General features: G+C 47.3%; 7 protein-coding genes across 8 annotated transcripts; 4 read left to right on the top strand and 3 right to left on the bottom strand.

Moving 5' to 3' along the window:
* The first annotated feature begins 61 nt into the window (after window positions 1–61).
* LOC120961667 (uncharacterized) lies at window positions 62–4,202 on the top strand. Its single transcript, XM_040385604.2, has 2 exons — window positions 62–385; window positions 462–4,202. The coding sequence occupies exons 1-2, from the start codon at window positions 315–317 to the stop codon at window positions 4,090–4,092; spliced, it is 3,702 nt and encodes a 1,233-aa protein (XP_040241538.2). The 5' UTR covers window positions 62–314; the 3' UTR covers window positions 4,093–4,202.
* On the bottom strand, window positions 4,132–9,433 carry LOC120961668 (SH3KBP1-binding protein 1). Of its 2 annotated transcripts, XM_040385605.2 has the most exons (7): window positions 8,790–9,433; window positions 8,475–8,710; window positions 7,292–8,407; window positions 7,090–7,209; window positions 6,274–6,294; window positions 5,375–5,643; window positions 4,132–5,282 (listed from the first exon to the last, which is right to left on the bottom strand). In XM_040385605.2, exons 1-7 carry the CDS (start codon window positions 8,921–8,923, stop codon window positions 4,599–4,601), a joined length of 2,580 nt encoding a protein of 859 aa, XP_040241539.2. In that variant the 5' UTR covers window positions 8,924–9,433; the 3' UTR covers window positions 4,132–4,598. The 2 variants fall into 2 exon arrangements, with proteins under 2 accessions (XP_040241539.2, XP_040241540.2); XM_040385606.2 differs by lacking the exon at window positions 6,274–6,294 and having other exon boundaries at window positions 8,790–9,432.
* An 88-nt stretch (window positions 9,434–9,521) lies between these two features.
* On the top strand, window positions 9,522–11,376 carry LOC120961673 (CAAX prenyl protease 2). Its single transcript, XM_040385612.2, has 2 exons — window positions 9,522–9,955; window positions 10,071–11,376. Exons 1-2 carry the CDS (start codon window positions 9,807–9,809, stop codon window positions 10,822–10,824), a joined length of 903 nt encoding a protein of 300 aa, XP_040241546.1. The 5' UTR covers window positions 9,522–9,806; the 3' UTR covers window positions 10,825–11,376.
* A 223-nt stretch (window positions 11,377–11,599) lies between these two features.
* On the top strand, window positions 11,600–12,989 carry LOC120961672 (transcriptional adapter 1-like). Its single transcript, XM_040385611.2, has 2 exons — window positions 11,600–12,627; window positions 12,757–12,989. The coding sequence occupies exons 1-2, from the start codon at window positions 11,756–11,758 to the stop codon at window positions 12,881–12,883; spliced, it is 999 nt and encodes a 332-aa protein (XP_040241545.2). The 5' UTR covers window positions 11,600–11,755; the 3' UTR covers window positions 12,884–12,989.
* LOC120961674 (aprataxin-like) lies at window positions 12,978–14,019 on the bottom strand. Its single transcript, XM_040385613.2, has 3 exons — window positions 13,752–14,019; window positions 13,430–13,655; window positions 12,978–13,333 (listed from the first exon to the last, which is right to left on the bottom strand). The coding sequence occupies exons 1-3, from the start codon at window positions 13,962–13,964 to the stop codon at window positions 13,146–13,148; spliced, it is 627 nt and encodes a 208-aa protein (XP_040241547.1). The 5' UTR covers window positions 13,965–14,019; the 3' UTR covers window positions 12,978–13,145.
* A 1,083-nt stretch (window positions 14,020–15,102) lies between these two features.
* Window positions 15,103–22,162, top strand: LOC120961116 (zinc finger protein 91-like). The gene is made up of 6 exons (XM_040384791.2): window positions 15,103–15,675; window positions 15,752–15,936; window positions 16,009–17,450; window positions 18,511–18,632; window positions 20,502–21,841; window positions 21,915–22,162. The coding sequence occupies exons 1-6, from the start codon at window positions 15,553–15,555 to the stop codon at window positions 22,024–22,026; spliced, it is 3,324 nt and encodes a 1,107-aa protein (XP_040240725.2). The 5' UTR covers window positions 15,103–15,552; the 3' UTR covers window positions 22,027–22,162.
* Window positions 17,812–20,520, bottom strand: LOC120961669 (DNA-dependent metalloprotease dvc-1-like). Its single transcript, XM_040385607.2, has 2 exons — window positions 19,657–20,520; window positions 17,812–19,577 (listed from the first exon to the last, which is right to left on the bottom strand). The coding sequence occupies exons 1-2, from the start codon at window positions 20,056–20,058 to the stop codon at window positions 17,865–17,867; spliced, it is 2,115 nt and encodes a 704-aa protein (XP_040241541.2). The 5' UTR covers window positions 20,059–20,520; the 3' UTR covers window positions 17,812–17,864.
* Window positions 22,163–22,221: the final 59 nt, after the last annotated feature.

The following is a 22,221-nucleotide window of genomic DNA, read 5'->3' as shown; positions in this document are numbered from 1 at the left end:
TCGTTATCAGTTCATTGCTACATGTTTATTGTTTACTCAAGGAGTATCCTTATCATTTAAGCAATTTTCAAGGCTTTTTAAAAGACGAAAAAAGCGCCATAGCCTACAACATGATGCACATTTGCTCTTCAGTGTATGTGGATGACGTCATGCGCCTACTTACTGTGACTTGCATTCTGTCAGCAGTGTTTATCTAAAACCGCACAAACCCCACATCGTACTTCGAGTGGGTACCAGTGCTCCAAAAAGCAACGAAGACACAAGACTAAAACGTCGTATAACTAAAACCTCTCAACCTGCTAGTCCCTGAAAACATGAGCCGAGCGTCGGAATTGCGAGAATTGCGAAACGCATTCGATAGATTTTCCGTATGGATACTCTTGCGGTAAGCCGTTGTGGCGCTGATTGCCACCGCAAATAACATGAATCATTATTTTAACTCCCAATTGGTGTCTTTGCAGGCATGCAGCAACGTCAGAAGCAACTGTTAATCTCATACACGGGAAAAATGTTCATCCGAGCTTATGCAACTACATGGTGGCACTTACACGAACTGAAAACAATGGAATTCTTGAACTCGCAATTTTGGAGCACCATCTGACCAAAGCTCAATTTGAAGCGGTGTCAGAAGATGCACGAAAAGAGACGATCGATCGGATGGTGCATTTTTCAAACGTGCCATCTTCACAGTGCTCCGTCCAATATTACCTCCACATTGCCAACGATTGGCCAACGCTGCAGAGTGTAGCTTCGCCTATGATCCTGTTGCGAAATAGCGATCTACATTCGTTCGACATATCGTCTATTACAACAAGCGATCTTTGCACCATAAGTGCCGCACGGGAACTATCTGATGCAAGAAACAGAAACGTGCTTGACGTTGGATCGTGTTCTGGCCATACGATCCGGCAAGTGTTGCAGCGAGTTCTGTCTAAGTCCGGTACGATGGTACCACAAGCAGATTTACCAAACACGCCGGCACATTTCCCTATCGATGCGAGATCTGTGAATGGAATCAAACTGGAAGATTTAACTGCCCTGCTTAACGCCAACGAGGGACGAGGGGGGCCACCTCCTTTGGGGCTTTTCCTGGTACGGCAGGCGAATTTGGAAGCTATTAGGCTGTATGTGAAAAAATGCTGCGTGGATCAGCTGAAGGATGTTACGCACAGTACTTGGTTCCTGGTGAGTGAAACTATTCCGTTCGAGACCAACTTTCCCGACCACGCAACAGTGCACGAGGTAGCATACGTGACCGATTACGGAATGGTGTTTTGGTTGCGGAGCCGAGGACCACCGACACCCGTTGCAACCCACTTTACGGTGAGCTGCTGGGACGAGTATGATGCGGTACCACCAGCACCGGGTTGGTTGAATATTCTGGTGTCAAATAGTTCCGATGGCAGCACCACCTATCTCGAGCATCTAGCTGCAAACGCTAAACGCACGAACCCGTTTCAAAGCATCATACTTTTGCAAGCAATCGATATGATGGAAGTATTACTGCAACCATCATTGTCCTGGTTTGATAAAATATGTCAATTAATCGATGCGCAACAAAGCGAAGATACACGACACGTGATGGATACGGTACCGGTGATTCTGCTCGTGGACCACGCAATAGCAGACGATGGGTCAGATCGTATGGCGGAAACGTTCGTTCAATTTTTCAATGCTATAAACGATAGCACCATTCAACGTCGGTTGACCGTATGGATTGCAGGTGACGATGTGCTATGGACACGATTTGCAGCCTATTGTAAGCATGCAGCCATGAAGTATACCATGCCCAAGCTCAATGACGACGAGCAATGGCAGAAGTGGTTATCTCGGATGCTACCGAAAGATTCCGAGGTCGACGCAAAACTGGCTCTACAAAACATTACCGCTAATAACGGTCCCCTGGATGGTTTGCCCTGTTTTGGTACTGTTTTTACATGCACAGTCCTAGCGGAATACATTACCGATCGTGCGGATGATATGGTGAACGGGAAGCTGTGCTGCTGGTGGATTGATGCAATGGAGCATTACGTATGGAAGCATATCGTTCCAGCCGGAAGCAACGAATTCCAGCAACTAGAGGAGTACTGTTACGAGCGCGTGTTTCTGCCTTCTGCTGACCATACGAAACACTTTTCCTCGCACAGTCGTATAAAGCATCGTACGCTTCAAACACTGCTGGCAGTGCAGCATCTTGTTAAACATCCCGAACTGATAAAGTTAGCACATTTCCAGCGCGTCGGGCACGATATAATCGATCTTTTGCTATTCCGACACAGCACGGTCGGAATTGCCGTGCTGCACCATGATCTGGACCCGGTACGTCAAAGCAGTGTGGAGGAGCTGCGTTCCGTTACCGATTGCCTTCAGCGTAACCTGCTGCACGTGGTACACGGTTCGAAAGAGATAGCCGACCTACTGCTATCGGCAGAAGTACCCCTGGAGCAACAAAGTGTTGGCCAGCTGAACCATTGGACACCGACCTTGGTGGCGATAGAGCGTAAGGATTGGCCGCTCGTAGATCGGTTGCTGGCAAAAGGCGCCGAGCTGTCTACCGGTCAAACAAAGCTGCACACCATGCCCGTGTCTGAATTGGAGGAATTGGTTTGTGACTGTATTGCCGAAAATTGCACAACGTTGATCGTGTGGATATTGGAAAATCGCCCCGATTACCGAATAACCCAGCAAAACGTGTACACCTTATCGGTGTACGAAGAATTCGATGTTGATCTGCTCTATCGTCTGCTAACGTTTGCCGAGCAGCAAGGGCTGACCGGTACGAATCCGTATCGGTACATTTTCGACAATAGCGCACTGGACAATGCCGTCGAAGATGAGCGCTTCGAACTGGCCAGCTTTCTCGTGGAACGACTTCACTTTGAGGCGACGGATGCATTTAACGAACTGCGCCAACAGTATGAACAGAACCCACAGTTCAACGACTACAAACGGCTTCATAGCTTGTGCCGGGACGGAGAATTTGCCATGGTACGACAGATGATCGAAGAAAAATGTCTCGATGCACAGCAAGAGTACGATGGTAGCAACATATTCATTCAAGCAGCATCCAGCGGCAATCTGGAACTGGTACAGTACCTTTGCGAGACGCACGGTTTCCACGCCCGGATCGATGATCGCGATGAGCACGGTTTTACGGCAATGCGGCAAGCGATGGTTCAGGGCCATCAGCCGATTGTTCTTTATCTGCGCAAACATAATGCGACGGTGAATCCCTCCTGGATGCAACAATCTTCAAACGTAAGCGCAGTTGACGATAGCGAAATTGATACCGAAGATTTCCTTGCGCTGATAGCATGCGATCGGGAAAGGTTAGCTCGATTAAGCATCGATTATAATCGTTACGAGAGTGGTGAATTACTGCTCCATTGCTACATACGCTACGTGGACGAACCGGATGAGGATACTTTCCGGTTTCTGCTAGCCCAATACGATAACGTCGACATTCGAACGGACGCATCGTGCGAACTGCGATGCGGAGAAACTCCGCTGCATCTGGCATATCAGAGCGGGAACAAACGGTGCCGAGAAATATTGCTCGAGTCTGGTGCCGATATCTACGCGAAATCGCTTCGGCATGGGCTTACAACGCTGCACTTCGCCATTATGGGAAGCGCTGAGAGGGAAATCATCGAACAACTTCTCGACGTGTACGGATTTGATGTTAACACGCGCGATGAACGGGGCCGAACGATTAGTTTCTACATGCCGGTAAGGTCGGAACTGTACCGTTGGCTAATCGAGCGGTATCAGTTCGATCCATGTGCTGCGGACAATAATGGCCAAACCGTGCTACATCACCGGGTAGTTAAAAATAGCTTCTTTGCCCGGGCCGAAATTGAATTTCTGCTTCAAACCTTGCCAGTTCCCCAATCACACACCGATGCACGTGGCCGTTTACCCTTACACTACGCGGTGGAGGCAGACAATTGTCCAATAGTTCGATTGCTTTTAAAGTATCGCCAAGATTTGTGTTATGTTCCCGACAGTGAAGGTTTAACGGCGGTACAGATCGCCCAACACTTACCGCATGATTCTGCTACCGGTAACTTATTCCGTTTACTTTACAAATGATTGCTACGGCAACAACGGCCAGCGAACCATGGTGGAATGTTCAGTTATATTGCAGTAAAATTTATTATACAAAAATATATCCGTTCACCTGCTCGGCCTAACTCGCTTCATTAGTTTAAACATAATTGTAATTGAACCTCTAAACAGGCGATATTTGACATTATGCGTTAAACAGCACAATAAACAATAGATTTGCAACGGAAAGCATGCTAGTGCCCCAGTTGGGCAAGAGCGTGTGCTGAGAAAAAAAAAATCCTTCCACTGACTCATAGAACATGAACTTGAACGCACAACGTTTATCGCGTGAGAGTTTTGTAGATCTGAGAATGGGAGAAAATTACCTATTAGCTATAAGGACTTCTTGCATAGCTTAAACACTGCGTTTGGGCTGGAAGGACGGGGTGAGGCTTTACCATTCGCCACCTTCCATCCCTCGGCTAAAATTCCACCTCGAGATAACAACACAGGAACCACTCTCAAATGTCCCTCCGCCGGCGGAATAGAGATCAGTTTGGTTGATTAGGTTGCTGAGCAGCCAATGCCGGTTGTTGCGGAGCAGCAGCCGCACCAGCAGCCGCTCCAGCACCAGCCGCTCCCATCGCTCCCGGACCCTGCGCCGGCACAGCCTGTGGTCCACCGAGTCCCATGGCTGCGGCTGCCGCTGCAGCTGACTGATTCAAGAAAGCCACATTGAACGGTTTCAGTCGTCCGACAGTGTTCGCCTCCATCATGCTGCCCGAAAATGCTGACGGGCAGGGTGACATGCAGGGCGTCGAGCAGTGGCTATTGCTTAGGTCGCACTGGTCCAACTCTCGGATCAGCTCGTCGGCCGTCGGTCCCCCGACGGTGCGCTTGGGTTGATCCTTCTTTTTCGAAATTTCCAGCGCAGTCGTGAGATCCCACATCTGTATTGCACCGTTACAGTGGCCGGACAGGATGAACCGGCGCGGTCTCGAACCCATCCGCGATCCCTCGCATTCATGCACGCAGAACGATGTTATTGTGGTACCGTCCACGGATCTGATCAAACAAACGCGATCCCCATTCGAGGCCAGCCGAACGTACAGTTGGTCCGTGTCGGGGACGACCTTTTGCACGAATATCTGCTCGTCGTCCTGTTCGCCGAACGGACCGAAATCGTTCCCGGCCGAATAGCTAAACGTCGAATCAACGGCTTCCAGTGAAACGATCTACAATAACAGAGTTGAGGGGTGTATTACAAGAAGATAAAAGTAAAAAGTAAAATTAACGAATTTGTCGTTCGGAATCAGATTGATTTTACCTTAAACGATGCTTCTGGTGTCGAGCCGGGTTGAGTGGAGATCATGCCTCGAAACCGGGGCACCTGCCAGGTACGCACGTGATTGTACTCGCTGCATACCGAAATTAAAAACTTCTCCGACAGAGTCACCTTCGTCACCGGGCTTTGGTGTACGGTGAATGTTTGAAATAGCTGAGGCCCGTGCCCGACCGTTTCGGGATGTTGAACAATGACACGCACCGAGCCGGATCGCGTACCGTACGCAATTTCGATCCAATTCCCCGAAAGGCCTATCGAATCAACACAGGAATACACAAACAATACATTAGCGTTGAATATAAATTTAGGCATTAGGAAAAACGACAATCAAAAGGATCCGCCAAAATGGAACTAAAAACACACACGTTGCAAACATACATAGACGATGGACCAAATGAAATAATGTGCATTACGACGACATGTTAAATGACATAGTACAAACAAAAGTTAGTACCACCACCAGCGTACCACCCCGGAAGATACTAAAACCACGTTCACTCAATGAGAGTACAACCAACGTTTAACAACACAAAACAACCGAAAAAGTGTAACGCAACACGAACACGGTACGAAAAAACACGCAAAACAAATCATTCACATGCGCCATGGTGGATGGGTATGGGTACACGTATTATGGGTATGATGTGTTGATCAATCGGTTGGCGAATGCGAAACAATAAGGTGAAACACGACAGATCAAGAAGGGCAACGAAAATAGGAAAAATAGCAAAACGAAACAAACAATGTCTGGCGCCAGCCACGGTGGCCCAGAAAGGAACGAAAAAAGAACGTCCACAACAACAAAAAGCGAAATGTTGGCCAGCTCCTTCCAGCTGTTGCTGAAGTTCTATCTTTCTCTGCTTCAAACAGGGACAGTTTACCTTCCTTCACCCGATCCGCGGCTAACGCGAGCCGAAACCATAAGTTAATGCAATCACAATGCAATTGCCAAATACCGATTGCACACGCACGGCGATAGGAAGGGAAATAAAAGAGAGAAAGAGAATAAGTGTACGTAACGGAAACGGTATCGCATTTGCAAAGTATGTGTTCATGTGTGATACAGGAGCTAATTCGTTTTTCACGCGACTCGAACTCACACACACACATATATATGTTTTCCTTTTTTTTAGTTTAGTCTTTCACGGTTCTCGATGTTGCTTTTTCATCTTGCGTTTAAATTCAGGAACAAAAATCGTATAACAAAAACACACAAACTAAGCCAATTCCGATTCGAAAAGAGATGATGAAAGTTCAAGCAATGCAAGAGGTAGAAAATAATGTATAAACCGTTTAAATGGAGCGTGAGGTCGGAAACAACACTAACAAGCATGTTAATTTCCGGCAAAATCAACGCAATCGGTGGAAAGTGTGAGTGTTTGTATGATTGTGTACACGTGATTTCCTGGTGCCACGACGCGGAAACGCAGCGGCTGTGATGGTGGTGGTGGTGGTGGTGTTTAATATATAATTGTGAGTAAACGTGCAAAACTTGCGTAGAGTTTCCGATGAAAATGTGGGCGACAGAGGGTAAAAGGTGGTCTAACGTGGTAAGGGGGGGGAGGTAAGCCAATAGCGCTACAAACAGAACACGAATGTGGTTAGCGGCAAACTAATCTGCGTTACGGCGTGCGTTGGACGAAGACAACTGTCTACACAAAGGGGGAAACAAGAGCTTTGGTACTTCCAGCACTTACTTGTTGTTTTCGGAGTTAGATACACCGAGATGGCGGTGATGTGATCGTTCGAAGGGTCCTTGTACAGCTCTGTCACCAGTAGATCGTTGTCCTTCATACGCAGTGGGAATTTTTGCATATCTTAAAACATTATAAAAGCGACACATTAGTCTTGCACTAGCAGCAGCTTCCCCAATCTGCTTCATTCCCGACAGATGCTTACCGATGTAGTAGATCGAACCGTTGTTGCAGCCCAGCAGCAAAAAGGAACCGGCCGTATCGAACGAAAGTATCGGAACGAGATCCTGTATCTGCCAGTGCTGCGTCATCGCATGCCAAACGCCGATCTTGCCGGACGACGACAACGCAACCAGCTGGCTGCCAATGAAGAACAAATACTCCACGCGCACATGCAAATTAAACGTGCCCACCTCGGCCTTGCTGCCGTCCTCCGAGATTCCCCACAGCCGAATTTGGCTGCCGTACGAGATTGCTACCATCTTGCTGTGCGACTGTTCGCCCGCCGAAGTGGCCAGATTCATCTTCGCGTTGATTGCGATCCGCTCGATCGTAGTTTCGATGTACGGCGACACGAAGATCTGCTGCCAGCCGGAATAATCCTTCAACCGATAGCACGTCACGAAGTGTGCGTACGCTACGGAGATCCAGTTGTGGTGCGCCTTGATGATCTGCACCCGCATCGGATCGGCCCAGCCCGCGCCCGTAGTACCGGGGCCAAAGAGCAGGCCCACCTCGTTCCGTATGTATTTGTTCAGGTCGACGGATGAGTTGCGCGAATGGCGCATCATATCAAGTGAGGCCGTGCGCGAATGGCCTGGCATCCACTGGGAGTTGCGGTTGCCATTGCCGCTGTAGGAAACGCGCAAATCCCAGGACGAATTGCGCGAGTGACCGGCATGCCGCGAAGAGCCACTGCCCCCACTACCGGCTCCACCATTCCCGCCTCCTCCGCTACTGCCAGATGTGCCTGCTGCTCCTACGCCGCCATTTCCGCCACTGCCGCTGGTGGAGGGACCCGGTGCGCCTTGGGATAGTTCCGGAACCCGAACCATCGATCCGGGGCGCGGATTGGATTGACAAATGCTGCCGGGACCGGCGGCCGACCCTGTGGGGTTGTAGGATGGCGGAGCTGTTGCATTTGAATTTGGTTGCTGATGTCTCTGCTGACTGCTCGACGGACCCGGCATCGAATCCGATTTGCCCTGCTGCGTTGAAGAGCTTGTGGCCGACGTGTACGAGCCTGTGGTGGCTGTTCCCGCACTGATCGAGCTACCGGACGAGCCGGATGAGCCGTTGGAAATTTCTTGAATGGGAATATCTGCAAGTGAAAAATAATGCCATTTTAATGGATCAAACTTCAAATCAGAACCGCCCGAACAACTTACTTGGAGCGGGAAGATAGCCATAGAACAGAACATCACCGCAACTAGACTGATCCATCTCTTCGCACAGCATCAGCCGTTTGATCAGGGGGGCAATATTGTAAAACTCGGCCTCATGGCGAAGCACCCGAATGTCGACCGACTTGATATCGATTTCCTTCGTTCGCAGGTAGTTCAGTACCAAGCTAAATAGCTTCGGATCCCGATCGATGAAAATAGCGTCCGTTTCATCTCGCAAACTGCATGGAGTAGCATAAGGGACATGTTTTTTTACGTCTTGTCTCGTGCAGCTTGTTTGCGTGGCCGCTCAACACTCACCTAGATATGCGCCCATTCAACAGGGAGGTGAAGAAGGTGTCCGGAACCCAAGTTAGCGTTTGTCTCGAAGTGGAAAATCTTGTACCGCCAACGTTCAGGTGCACTATATCTCCAACGTTGTTCGTGTAGGCCATTTTTCCTGACGACAAAGTGGGATTTCCCCCAATCGATCAGAGTGCAGACCAATCTTGGAGCAGCTCCCTGCCTCCCTTTGCGATGCTATGGAACAGATTTATGCCACCGTGTATGCACAGCACAACGCAAAGTCCTGTCCCTTCTTCCCAAAATCGAATCACATTGCCGATCGTTCCACTTTTTACTTCATTAACTTAGCGACACTTTACGCACCATATTTTCCACCTACGGTAAACTTTCTACGAACACGAAAATTTTCACAACAAAAGTGAACGGAAATGTTCTTGCAGGATGGGGGGGGGGGGGGAGTTTGTTGACGGCTCGCTCGAACGCAGCGCTGCTGTCAATTTCTTGACATTCAGCGCATTTGTGCTGTTTCGTAGCATAATTGCATTACTACACTCAAATGAATTCGTTTTTGTACTGTTTTATGCCAAAAATGTGAATGAAAGTAATTTCTCGCTCACTAAATTATCGCCATGAACTTGGAGCAAATATGCTTTGATTTGTTATTGTTTTTTACAAGCAGTTGCTGAGCTGCTGAATTAACCCTTCAAGCGAACGGGCAGCTCAAAACAGCAGCACAATGACAGCTGTTCAGCTGCTCGGGGGGAGGTGTTGTTATTATTGATGTTTGTTGTCTTTGGTGCACTATTTACGGCTGTGCATAACTTTTTCTCTACACCAAGCGATCGGTGGAGAGCATTATTCAAACGTTGCGGTTAATTTTTGCTCATTTGCTTCCCCCTCGGTCCTGCGTTCGAACTCCCTGGCGGTACCTGCCATACCGCATCACCAGCTTGCCAAACGAATGCCAAAGTGGAACAGCTGGTACCGATTTTGCAGCGCTGGGATCTGTTCGTGAGGATTTGGTCTGCCGGCATGGCAAACGAGATAACCACGGAACAGCATCCGGAGGCCACGGGCACAGTGACCGTTTACCTATCGCCCTTCGTGTCGGTTGGGGCCTGTTTTGTGATATCCGTAATTTATGTCGCTAGCTTGTACGTATGGAACTCCAAACACGACCGGTAAGATGCTTCCCACTGCTGGCAATACATCAACATCCCCAACCCCGAGGTCTACGCTTCATCCCTATCCGACCAACGGTAACCAACGCCTGTGTTAATATCCGTCCCATTTTAGCGATCATCCTTCAACCATAAAGCGACGGTTTTTTAGCGTGTTTGTGGTAATGCTCGTAGCTCCATTTTTCGTGCTAACCCTTACCAGCAAGGATGTGTTCCAGCGGTACACGATGTGGCAGATAATGGGCTTCCGGAAGGAAGGGCTGTTTACCGCCACGTTCGTTCCCCTGCTCCTCACGATGGTTCTGTTTCTCGGTCCGCTCAGCGTACAGCTATCGAACGGCATCTGGCGCATCTACTCCGAGCCGATGTACTGGATGAATGCGGTGCGCAATCTGGTGTGGCTGCGGAACCACCTCGTGGCGCCACTGTCGGAGGAATTCACCTTTCGTGCCTGTATGTTGCCCCTGCTGCTGCAAACGTTTCGACCATCAATCGCAATGCTGATCACACCGCTTCTGTTCGGGCTGGCGCATCTGCACCATATTAAGGAGCGCCTGCAGAACGGACGCCCACTGCGGGAGGTGCTGATAATATCGTTCTTCCAATTTTTCTACACCACCATCTTTGGCATCTACTCGGCACATCTATTCGTGCGGTCGGGACATTTTGTCGCACCGTTCGTTGTGCATGCCTTCTGCAACCATATGGGATTTCCCGACGTCCAGGAGGTGCAATCGCAACCGCAACGTAAAAAGTATTTGTTCATTGGATTTTACGTGCTCGGGCTGGTTGGGTGGATTGTCCTACTGCCTACGCTAACAACACCAAGCTGGTACACTAACAATTTGTTCTGGGCTGGTGAACTATAACTTTACGAGAAGAGACGATTGTGCCATTGCGCTACTTGCCTGGTTGGTCCCTTAACGTACGTATGTGTTCTATGTCTTGCTTGTTTAACAAAACTCGATCCATCCTAGTGTGACTAAGTGTTATCCTAATTGTTTCCCTCGTACCGTACGTGTGTTATTATAGGCTTTCTGCCTCAAAATAAGCTGTATAAGAAAACTCAATCTGCATTACGATTTCAGTTGAAACAAAGCGATCTGTTCAAAATAGTGAGATGGATACATCGATGAATGAAACGAGCCATTACGCGCGCTACTATTTCTTATCTAGAATAATTTATTCAATCCCATCCCAGAACTCGCTCGAGTTACAACATTTACAATTACAACCACATACAGATGGTACATACCAACAAAGTGTGCTGTTAGGAAATAGTAGGGGGGAAACATTATTATGAACACCCGAGTGCACTTCGAATCCGAAAAGCATGAACACGAGTCACATCACATTGTGAGAAAGACTGTTTTGAGAAATGTTTTGTGTTGTAATAAAGTATGGTAATTAGCTAAAACTGATTGTAGTTCCAATGCAATCTTCTGAACCACAACATTCCCAAATAGTCAATAATTGTTGTAAAATCATCATCATCATAATTGTTGTAAAATTATTTCAAAATCTTGTTTTGTAGAGGCGATCGACCTTTTTACAATTATTATTGCTACCAGAAGCCCAACGGTGATCGTAAGTTTACCCAATTACCATGGAAACCACCTTCAGAACCCTACAAATGTTTCTTACTGTGCATTCGGCGATACACGTTTATACGCGGCTTTAGCTTGTGGGGCCTTTGACAGCCGCAACATTTTGTAAACAAGAGTGCTGCGAAGGACTGTTTTTGTTCGTAGAGAAAATTGTGCTTAATATTTCCCCCTGTTTTCAGTGCTATGCAATAAAATGAGCTCTAGCGTCGAAAGCACCGAAGTGGACAGCGCCAAACAAGCGCTCATGTTGGCATTGGGCGACAAGTGGACGATGTACTTGACCAACATGAAGCTCTGGTTCCGCAAGAAACACTCCAAAGAAGAGTTCGACCTCGAATGCCGCAAACTGTTCAGCCCGAATCAGCTGCACTTGCACAACCGCTTCCTGCTGGCAATCCTGAACAAAATCGATGCCGTTTCCGTACCCCAATCGTCCGCCAATCATTTCGATGGAGCGCAAATGGTTTCACCGTCCAGTGTGTACGGTGCCGCCGGTGACGGAACGGGCTACAGTTGTCTGTCATCGATGCAGCAGGCGGACGGGCGCAGCAGCAAGAAGCGCAAACGCTCCTCCAAATCGTCATCTGATCGATCGACCTTCGAACCCATGTCACCGTATGATTACATTCCACGCGAACCCGCTGGTCCAGATCAGGAGCACGGCTCTTCCACGCAGTGTGGCGCAACGCTTCCAACGATGCGCTACGCCGCACAGGAGCTGTTTCTGCCAGATAATGGGCTGGTGCTCGGTCGTCTCCTCGTAGGTGCGTGGGAGCACGGGCTAGCCAGTGCCGATGATGCTGCGGTCGAGCTTATCGTAAGCTCGGTGCAAGTGTTGCTGAAAAACATTCTTTCCGCCGTGATTATGGCGCGCAAACATTACCGCGTCACTGCTAACGGGACGTTCTACTATGATGTGGGTCGTGGGATGGATCCTATGGATGTGCGGAACACAGTCACCAAAACCAAAATCGATGACGAACCGATGGAACTGGACAGGGAAATTCTGTGTTACGTGAAAACGCCACCAACGGATTCCACCTTTTTGGCGAGCTGTGAAAACTTGTAAGTCATGCAACACGTATGTCGCGTATAATTTACGCGGTCACGCCATCTATTATAACATACAATTAGCATCGATTTTTGTGCACGACAGAAAATTAATATATGTTTTTTTGTATTGCCTGATTACAGGTATCCTAGTGTCAGCCGCAAGATAAACGCCTTAGAGCTATATAGAGCATTGCAAGATCGGAATTTAATATCCTCGCACTCGGTGTACTCGATGAACATAGAGCGCATTTCAAGCCAGCTTTCATAGCATTAATTATACGAATTACGCAGCTGTACAGCTTTGAATTACACATATTTGTTTAATAGTTTGATGTGAACAGTAATAAATATTTACCGATACGTATGAACGTAAAGGCTTTCTGCAAAGTTTATTTTTATAAACTTATTCTTCTTTGCGAAGAACATTTGTAAATATTTTGTACTCAAAAGCTCCTTTGTATCTTGGGTGCGATACACCAAATCAAAGGCTAGGGAAACTAAACGCTTCAATGAATATTCTGTACACTACATTATTGTCGTAGTGCCGGTAACATAAGATGGGGTTTGGTATGAACGGCGATATGTTTTTTCATCGTCTGTAAATTGTCTGTTTCATACAAACAGACGTTACACTTAAGTGGCCCATTGCGTAATGCTGCAATGTAGGCATCCGGACGTTCGTATATCTTTCCATGCATTTTCAGCTCAGCCAATACCGCTAATAGGAAAAAAACACACACCCAGATCATTAAAATATTTAAATCAGCTTAGAAAATCCTTACCGAGGAGAGAGAGAAAGAAAAACCAAACCTACCATCGTGCGACTGGAAAATGTCTGAATTGAAAATTGTCCAGTGATGTCTTCGCTTCAAGCACGGCGAATCAAAGTCCTTCGAAATCACATGCAGATGCAACCGTTTCATGTGCGGCTTTAGGTGGTATCCAAAGTTGAACTGTTTCGTATCCAGTCCGCCTTCTTTGATCACACTTTGTGCCAGCCCGTACATGTCCTCCAGCAGCGCAACGTCGTCAATTGATAGCTGCATCCAACCGTAAGTAAAACGGTGGGGTTGTAGTAAACAGAGATTAGTGTTTCGAACCAAAAAAAATCCACCAAACAGCGTGCCTATCATTACCTCGTGCAAATTATTAATATCCTTTCTTGGCAGCACTAGAAAGTGATAGCGAGCCTTAGGATATAAATCACGTATGGCGATGGATTTGATGGTACTTTTTAAATGTAGACTTTCATCGTTTAATTCGCGCACTAATTGATACGACCAATGTTCGGTCACAAGTTGGGCAGTTTCTGGCTCGGAATTAGCCATGGTGCATGGTGCAGTTTCCATCGCCCGTTAGTCCACCAGTACTGAGAAATGAATACTAAACTAGACTGCTGGTGGCAACTGCTAGCGGTTGTTCAGGACTGTGGGAGCATATCATCGCAACGCAGTACCCATGAGACCAATTCTAATGTATGTTTTCTTCTTTTTTTCTCGGCTTGTGCTACCGTCTCTTTCGTTGACGTTGAGAAGCGTTTTGGATTTCGTGTGCTTGGAGGGAACCACGACTATGTTTTCGTATCACAGTTCATTGCAGATACGCACATTCTGGTAGATCGTTTAGAAAATGTCCTCTTAGAAAAATCCACATTTACAAAATGTAGTCACCAGCTACGACATAACAACATGTCCGACATGGGTTCAAGCCCCGAATGGATCGGGGCCCACAAGTAGTTGTTGAGCCTAAAGAACATAACGGTTGTTGAGCCAAAAGAAGAAGAAGCCACAACCTTTTCTAGACCTCAGGCGTTAACGTTTTTATTTCTACACGACGAGTCGATTCCATTTTTTCTATATAAAGTTCTACAATAAAGCAAAATGCTAGAGCCGCGCTATTGTCTAGAAACAATGTTCAGTGCTGACTGTTCAGGCATTGTTGAGACAACAGCACAGCCAATACTGTTATCTGGGTGTGGCTTTTTTTCATATCCCTTCGTTCGTTCGTTCTTCTTTAGGTAAGGCGAGAAGAATGATTGTTTTGTCTTAGCATTACTGCGTTAGCAATTTGTTTGAAAGCATGGTAATGGCTGATACATTGTCGTTGATAAGTAAACAAATCATTATTACATTTGAGTTTGGGCGAGCATTGAATTGTAAGCATTATGTGTGGGTGGAATCCTTCTAAATCAGAAAATTCTCCAACAATCTTACAAGCATTGCAGAAAAGGCACGTAAGTACAACTGAAAGCCACACATCATACACTCTTTCAAATACGCGTTCGCTGTGTTGTCGCTTTTTTTAAAGAACAACGTGAAGCAGCGTTGGGTAGGGTCAGAGGCATCGATGCGATAGCGAGATGTGTATGTACTCCTTTCACAGTTGTGCCTTGCGAAGCATGTTCTCTGCGCAAAGCGTACACAAACAGATTACTCATCAATCGCAAAAGCTGCTGATGCGCTGATCTTTCTGTTTCATCCAGCCACCACACGCGTAAGGGCATTGGTAGCAGTTTACGATCCTCAACACGAGCAGCCGGCTCCTGCATAGGAATTCAAATTTCCTACCACACGCGTAAGGGCGTTGGTAGCCGTTTACGATCCTCAACACGAGCAGCCAGCTCCTGCATAGGAATTCAAATTTATTACCCGCGTAGCTGGAATACGCATAAAAAAATGACGAAATTGTTCATCCGATTACAAACGTGTATTGGAGACAACGTGATGTGGCTGTTTGCCTCATGAAAGTATTTGGAGCCCGCCAAATCGTCTCACCAGCGCGGCAATGTGAGAATGAGAAGCACACACCGCTCTCACGAAAGAGAGAGAGAAGCTGTCAAAGCTGTTGTTGGAACGAGGTGAGCGGAACTTCAACCATTTGTTTTTGTTTACAGTTTATGCCAACTCTTGCTGCTCGCAGCAGCCGATCCAAATCCAAATGGAATCGGAAAACTGTACTTGCCGATTGTGTCTCGGTTCGTCGAAAGATGTGTGTTCCCTGTTTGGCTCTAGCGTAGATCGGGAACTGCTAACCATCATACGTAACAATGTAGGATTGGAGGTATGTGATGTGGACAAGCAGAAATGCACGGCACGGTAATCGATGCAGTGGAGTGAAAAGAGTTTGCTCTTTCCAGATTGCAGCGGATGATCCATTTTCCAAAATGGTATGTGACACGTGCATCGCAAAGCTAAGAACGATCGAGCAACATGTAAAGTTGTTTCGTGAATCTGACCGTAAGCTTCGAGATGCTATTACAACCCGGTTGAACGACAATGGAAAAGATTTTGCCAATCATACGCTGAAAGACGCTGGTCCACAGTAAGTAAACGGATCATGAATCCCACCTTCGCTAGGAAATAGGATAACTGAAATAATCGGGTCATTTTACAGTTCTAATGAAGTATGCAATTTGGAAGCCCCAGCAACCGCCTTGGAAAGCTCCCATATGAGCAACAATGCAGAGGTAGTTAAGTATAAATTCCAAAAGGAGAATCGGACGGAACCCGAACCAACCCGTAGATCGAAACGTATTCGCACTCAAAGTAAGCGGTTAGCCGTTACCACTGAGTACAGCACGGGAACACATGATGAGCCACAATCGAGTGAAGACTTCGATTGTGACAATGATAGTGTGGATCGATCGTATATCCCAGTAGAAAGTTCCTCTACAGACTGTCAAATGAATCAAAACTCTACAACGACTGAGGATATGTGCATGGAGACTGTAAAATCGGCACGACAGCAGACAGCCTCTTCAAAGCAGCCGAAGAAACGAAACTTGAAAGACAAAGCAGAACCGGTGCCTACGCTGCACGATTTTAAGTGCTACATTTGTAGCAGCGAACCATTAGGCTCACGGAAGGCGCTGATAGAACATTTAGCTACCCACGTTGATTACCTTCCGTACACCTGCAAGCAGTGCGTCATGGAGACGATCGTATTAACACGGGTGCGCACCTTGAACACGCACATGAAGATGCACGAACAGCCGATTAAATGTGACTACTGCGATCGGCGCTATAGCAATGCGGCGGGAAAATATTACCACACGCAGACGTACCATCTGGCTGGTGGGGCACCCTGCATCGTGCACTGTGAGATATGTGGGAAGCAGTACGGCTCGGAGGCTGCACTTAAGCAGCACATGAAGTACCACACCACCATGCTGAAATGTAGCAAGTGTGACATGGTGTTCAACCATCCCAACAAGCGGCGCAATCACGAGCTAACGCACAACGAGGACCGGGGGTACGAGTGTGTCGTTTGCAAAAAGGTACTCCAAACGATCGAATCGTACGACGTGCATCTGAAGAAGCACTCGCAGGAGCGCAGCTATCCGTGTACGCTGTGTCCGAAAAAGTTTAATACGTCGTTTAATCTGATACTGCACCTGAAGGTGCACGCCAAAAACTACAACTACAGGCCGGCCAAATCGTGGGTCGAGCACTACACGATACTGAGCCGCGATCCGCTGCAGTACAAATGCAATCACTGTGACAGGTACAGCACCGATAAGGTCAACAATATGATCTCCCATCTGCAGGCACACTTTAAGGAGTATGAGTGTGATCAGTGCAAACGGTTGTTTGCGACGGCAAAGCAGCTGCGGGCGCATTACACTACACACACCGGTGAAAAATCGGAAATGTGTCAACATTGCGGAAAATGTTTTTCCACCAAGAACAATTTGCGCATCCATTTAAAGTCCCACAAACGTGAAATTGAGGATGCGAATGATGGTACCACCAACGATCGCCAGACTGCCGTGCAGGAATACCCTCCCGAAGCGTGCATAGAGATCGAGACAGTAGCACAGAACAATGCCAGTGTTAGTTGAGAATCTACGAAATGATCGAGAAAAAAAAACACACGTAAGAAAAAACCGTTTCGTTTCGTTTCTACCAACATCAATTATGCTCCTTATTAGAAGCGTTTGAGCCGGTCTCCTAGTACAGTCGTCAACTCGTACGACTTAACAACATGCCCGTCATGGGTTCAATCCCCAAATAGACCGCGCCGCCATACGTGTAGGACTGACTATCCTGCTATGGGGGGAATCAATTAGTCACTGAAAGCCAAGCCCACAAGTGGGTACAGGCAGGCCTTGACCGACATCGGTTGTTGAGCCAAAGAAGAAGAAGAAGAAGAAGAAGCGTAATAATCGCAAATTAACAGATCCACGTCCACAGATACTTAGAAACAGTTTCGAAATGAGTTATTTTTTATTCAAACATAACATTCCAACCTTACTTCATAAGACACTGGTCGAGGTGTTGGTTTATTAAGTTGAGTGCCACCTTCTTACCACAGATAGGGCAGTCGCAGCTTTCCACTGCAGAGATAAATTCCACGTCGTTGTCCTGCAACTCCTCGGGCGATGCATCATCGAGCACGCGTAATATGTCTTCTTCCGAGTAGCCACAGTCCCGTAGGACTTGCTGTCTCAAAGACGTCATGGTTGGTGCAGGCATTTCCTCCATACTGATGTCCTGCAGCACAGCTGTGATGTCTGCCTCTCCGTACCCACAATCACGCAGAAGTTGCTGGTGAGCCGTAACCATATCATCCGCTTTCTTCGACGCAGCTGATGCTCTTCTGGCAGGCGTTGCCCCCGATGTAGACGGTCGGCTTTCATCGTTGCTTGTTGCCCGCGATGTTGATGGCCGGCTCCCATCCCGGCTCGTTCCAGACAATGTAGCGCTCGGTGTTTGCTCCCTTATTGCAGGCGGTTTTTTCTTGGTGACTGTCTTCGGCTCACCGGAAATATGCGCATAGCAGTCTTCGAGATGATCACCGATCTTACCGCGAGTCACTTTTTTCAGACACATCGGACACGAAACGATTTCGTCGTCCGGCTTTTCGATCTTGATTTGTGCATTCGTACGATTGAAGTCCTCTATCAGCGCATCGCTATCGTTAAACAGTTCATCAATAACCGATCGGTCGAGCAGAGTATCGTCGATCGAAGAGAGCTCTTCATCCGCCAGCTCGTCATCGTAGTCGTCGTCAATGAGGTAAATCTCATCCATATCATCGTTTGTGAGCGAATCAACAATTTCCTTCTTGATCGCATCTTGCCGTTCCTTTTTGATATTTTCTACCGTTCGCCCAACCTCGTTTAAATCTATCTCCTCGAATACGCCATCTGAGTCGTCGGATAGCAGGATGGATTCTACCGCGTTGCTGCTACTAGGCTTGGGGTCTGTTCGCTCGGTTCGCGGTTTTTTAGTCGAAGATGGTTTGGCACCGCCGCTGGTTGAAGAAAATTTGTCCAAAAGTCGACTTCTTCGCGCACCAGTACTTTCGGTGGAAGCTGTCCCTAGCACGAATCCCGTACCCGAAAATATCGGAACTGGAGGTTTCTTTGCTTTTGGCGGACCTTCCTCGTCGCTCGATAGGTCTTTAAACTGCCTCACGTTACGTAGGTTACCTTCCGCTGGGAGTTTCGGGACAGGAGGTGGTTCCTTAAGAATGGGCGAAGGAGGCTTTTCTTTTTTTGGGACTACGGGACGCGTCTGCGTCGTCGGCGGTTTTCTAATCACTAACGTACCCCCGCCAAAGTTTGGCTTTGCTCCAGTCGTGTAGGTCGGTTTTTTCGTGGGAATACTGACGGTGGTAGAGTTGTTGAAGTAATTAGATATAACATTTTTCCGATTATTTGGAGTAGCTCTCGGTTTCGAATCCTGCGACCGGCGTGGCTGACTGGGCGTCTGAGATCCCATTATGTTTTCCTTGTTGGTTACGGCTCGCTTCCGCTTAGGGGAGGGTTCGCGTATTTTGATGAATTCACCGCCACACGTATTTTGATGCTCTTGCCACCAAAAGTCGTACGTACCCGGTTTGCGGTTGGTTGTGCGCTTCACCAGCCCATAAAACGGATGCCGATGCTGGCATGGGCCGTTACACTTCCACCAATGCGTCTTGTACAGGTCAACTTCGTCGTGGAAGCTGTGGTAAACCTGTAATGGGTATGGATAGAGTTAGTGGTTAGGACAATGACCGAATTGGTTCATTGTATTTTCGTCAAAAAATGCTTACCGTAATGTTAGTGCCTGCTATTTTGTTGATGCCATTCATTATTTTTTTAAACGTCGGCCCGTGCCCACCATTTCCTTCGCGGATTCCCAACACAAAGCAGTAGGCGTGTATCATTTCATGCAGGAGCGTTTGGATCAAATCCTTCCGTGGCCGCAGCTTGAGCAGTGGCTCGCTCAGTCTTATAATGCAGCTTTTCCCCAGTCGATTTGAGCGTTGATAGCATATTCCAGCACAGTTGTACATTTTCTTACTCCACTCCAGTTGTACACAAGACAGTCGGCCCTGGAAGAACTTCCGATCGAACAGCGGGAAGAGGGCGAAAATGTCTGGCGTTGGATCTAGTATTTCCCAGTCGGGATGTACCAGATTTTGCGTACAGTCAAGATTCACGTCCTTTCCCATGGCGGTGCGTTTCTCCGTTGGTGCTGAGTTCTCTTTTTGCTCAAATGCAACGTATTTCACCAAACATTCCGCAGCTCCTGGCGAGCAACAGACCTGCCGACACTAGATGGATTGACAATTGCGTGGTTTATTTACCTGCCAGATCACAGTGAAGTGCTAATCACTGGATGTGAGATTTTCCTAACATAAACTCTTAGACACCGCATTTATTTGAATAACATATAATTTTAAATATATAATAAGACATCTTTGCAATGTAATCATTAAAAAGTGAAAAAAAAAACATTGAATTGTGTTGGGCCAAGAAAATGATTAAAATGTCCCTTTCCTTCGCCCATAGTCCATATTGACAAGACAATTGTCAACAACCAATAGACATATGTCCAACATTAGGGCAATACTTCAATAACATCCACTGTACGGAGAGCGACGCGCAACAATAGCGTCTTTTTACAGCAATTATGGGAAGCATTTGCTTTTTCCCCAAGTGTGTGCCGAAAATTCGCGACTTCGTGGTGTTTCCTTTCACTCGTACGCGAGAATTCGAGAACTGGTGGATTAAGTCAGGCTGGGTAAATGCGATCCCCCTCAGCAAGCTGCCGAGCAAAATATTGATATGTGAGGAGCACTTCGAAAAGGATCTCATCAACAGGCGGTATAAGGTGCCGAGGCTTGCCCTAGGAGCTTTACCTACGCGCAACGTTGAATGTCCAGCCAATACAGCGAATCCTTCAAGCGATGGAGCTACACAAAACAATGCGCAGAACGTGAAGAGAGAATCCTACTGCCGGTTGTGCGGGCAAGCTCAAACCACGCACATTTCGGATGAACCGGATTTGTTATTGAAGCTCGATAAGATATTTCAACATCAGTTACATCTTTCCGATTCCTCCAAGCTACCAGTCGGTGTTTGCTATAGCTGCAAAGAAACGGCCAACGGGATCCAAGCATTCTGGAAGAGGTGTACCCAAGCGCAGGACACTTTAAAGGCAATTTTCAGCAAGCCACGTGTGGCAAAATGTCCCGAACCCACGGAGGCAGCTATTGCAACGAAATCTATCCAAGAAAGCAGCAATCTGGAAGGGGGCATCTTCGCAACCAAAGAATCTTTTCCGGCTGAATGTGAAGAAATCGTGATCGACACGACATCAACGCAGGTCACGGAAGAGCAATTTGCCAACGAGTACGAGTTTGAATCGTACGGCGAGGAGCTACCGGCTGGTACTGCGGAGGAATCCGAAGAAGTTATCGAACTAACCGAACCCGACAATCAGCTCATTTCGGACGACTATTCGATTGACTACGGAGACGATTCCTCTTCTGAAGAGTTTACGGGTAACCTGTCATCATCAGACAGGGACGAGTATCGTGCTCCAGCTAAAAAGGATGCCACAACACCAATTACGGAAACCAAACACATTTGTGAAGTGTGCGGCAATGCATTTAAATCGCTTAACGGGCTTAAAGCACACTTACTCGTGCACAGTGAGCGTCGCGATCACCAGTGCACTATATGTGGCCACGAGTTCAAGCAGCGTCGGGCGCTGGTGGAGCACATCGAGTCGAAACACGAGCGCAAAACCTTTCCGTGCAAAATATGCGGCATGCCGTACAGCTGGAAGAAAGGATTGCAGCGTCACATGAATACCCACAAAGGAAACACACTGAAGCATGTGTGTAAAGTGTGCGGTAAAGCATTTCCCGTACCTCACAAGCTGAAGCTGCACATGATGCTGCACACAGGCGACCGGATTCACTGTGAATTCTGCGGCAAGGGATACAGGTAAGTGTATTTTCTATTGCTCATTATGGAAAGTGTTAAAGGAACGCACAATTGTATGTCCTGTTTATTCCAGGTTTAACTACATGTTGACGCAACACAAAATACGCGTGCACAATATGGTGATCGAGGGCGTCAAGCTTTATTCAACACCAAAGCAAAAAAGGTTGGGTGATCGTAAAAAATGAACTCCAGCGGAATGGGTAACGAAACTAATCAAACGAAAACACTTTGATGGACAAAACGATACCACCACCCATCAGTCTTATCTTCAAACCAGTGCGTTGTTTGATGAAACGAAATATAATCGTTCAGAAACTATAACGAGGATCGATGGAGATCATGAAGGTTGATTGCGCTTTTAAATGAAATTGAGAAGTTTG

This window comes from Anopheles coluzzii, chromosome 2 (genome assembly GCF_943734685.1).
Source record: "Anopheles coluzzii chromosome 2, AcolN3, whole genome shotgun sequence".
In the NCBI taxonomy this organism is placed as follows: domain Eukaryota; kingdom Metazoa; phylum Arthropoda; class Insecta; order Diptera; family Culicidae; genus Anopheles; species Anopheles coluzzii.
The sequence above is the reverse complement of the archived record's forward strand: the minus strand, read 5'-3'. Positions and strand labels throughout refer to the sequence as shown.

What these genes read in the sequence shown, in the direction of transcription:
- LOC120961673 (XM_040385612.2), top strand. Translation starts at nt 9,807, where the DNA reads ATGGCAAACGAGATAACCACGGAACAGCATCCGGAGGCCACGGGCACA. An exon ending in TGGAACTCCAAACACGACCG is followed by an intron (nt 9,956 to 10,070) that starts GTAAGATGCTTC and finishes GTCCCATTTTAG; the next exon opens with CGATCATCCTTCAACCATAA.
- LOC120961669 (XM_040385607.2), bottom strand. Translation starts at nt 20,058, where the DNA reads ATGGGAAAGGACGTGAATCTTGACTGTACGCAAAATCTGGTACATCCC. An exon ending in TAGCAGGCACTAACATTACG is followed by an intron (nt 19,578 to 19,656) that starts GTAAGCATTTTT and finishes TACCCATTACAG; the next exon opens with GTTTACCACAGCTTCCACGA.
- LOC120961672 (XM_040385611.2), top strand. Translation starts at nt 11,756, where the DNA reads ATGAGCTCTAGCGTCGAAAGCACCGAAGTGGACAGCGCCAAACAAGCG. An exon ending in TTGGCGAGCTGTGAAAACTT is followed by an intron (nt 12,628 to 12,756) that starts GTAAGTCATGCA and finishes GCCTGATTACAG; the next exon opens with GTATCCTAGTGTCAGCCGCA.
- LOC120961674 (XM_040385613.2), bottom strand. Translation starts at nt 13,964, where the DNA reads ATGGAAACTGCACCATGCACCATGGCTAATTCCGAGCCAGAAACTGCC. An exon ending in ATATTAATAATTTGCACGAG is followed by an intron (nt 13,656 to 13,751) that starts GTAATGATAGGC and finishes GGTTGGATGCAG; the next exon opens with CTATCAATTGACGACGTTGC. An exon ending in CATTTTCCAGTCGCACGATG is followed by an intron (nt 13,334 to 13,429) that starts GTAGGTTTGGTT and finishes TTTTCCTATTAG; the next exon opens with CGGTATTGGCTGAGCTGAAA.
- LOC120961116 (XM_040384791.2), top strand. Translation starts at nt 15,553, where the DNA reads ATGGAATCGGAAAACTGTACTTGCCGATTGTGTCTCGGTTCGTCGAAA. An exon ending in GTAACAATGTAGGATTGGAG is followed by an intron (nt 15,676 to 15,751) that starts GTATGTGATGTG and finishes TGCTCTTTCCAG; the next exon opens with ATTGCAGCGGATGATCCATT. An exon ending in TTCTGCGGCAAGGGATACAG is followed by an intron (nt 21,842 to 21,914) that starts GTAAGTGTATTT and finishes TGTTTATTCCAG; the next exon opens with GTTTAACTACATGTTGACGC.
- LOC120961667 (XM_040385604.2), top strand. Translation starts at nt 315, where the DNA reads ATGAGCCGAGCGTCGGAATTGCGAGAATTGCGAAACGCATTCGATAGA. An exon ending in TCCGTATGGATACTCTTGCG is followed by an intron (nt 386 to 461) that starts GTAAGCCGTTGT and finishes GTGTCTTTGCAG; the next exon opens with GCATGCAGCAACGTCAGAAG.
- LOC120961668 (XM_040385605.2), bottom strand. Translation starts at nt 8,923, where the DNA reads ATGGCCTACACGAACAACGTTGGAGATATAGTGCACCTGAACGTTGGC. An exon ending in TTGAATGGGCGCATATCTAG is followed by an intron (nt 8,711 to 8,789) that starts GTGAGTGTTGAG and finishes TACTCCATGCAG; the next exon opens with TTTGCGAGATGAAACGGACG. An exon ending in CGGTTCGATCTACTACATCG is followed by an intron (nt 7,210 to 7,291) that starts GTAAGCATCTGT and finishes TAATGTTTTAAG; the next exon opens with ATATGCAAAAATTCCCACTG.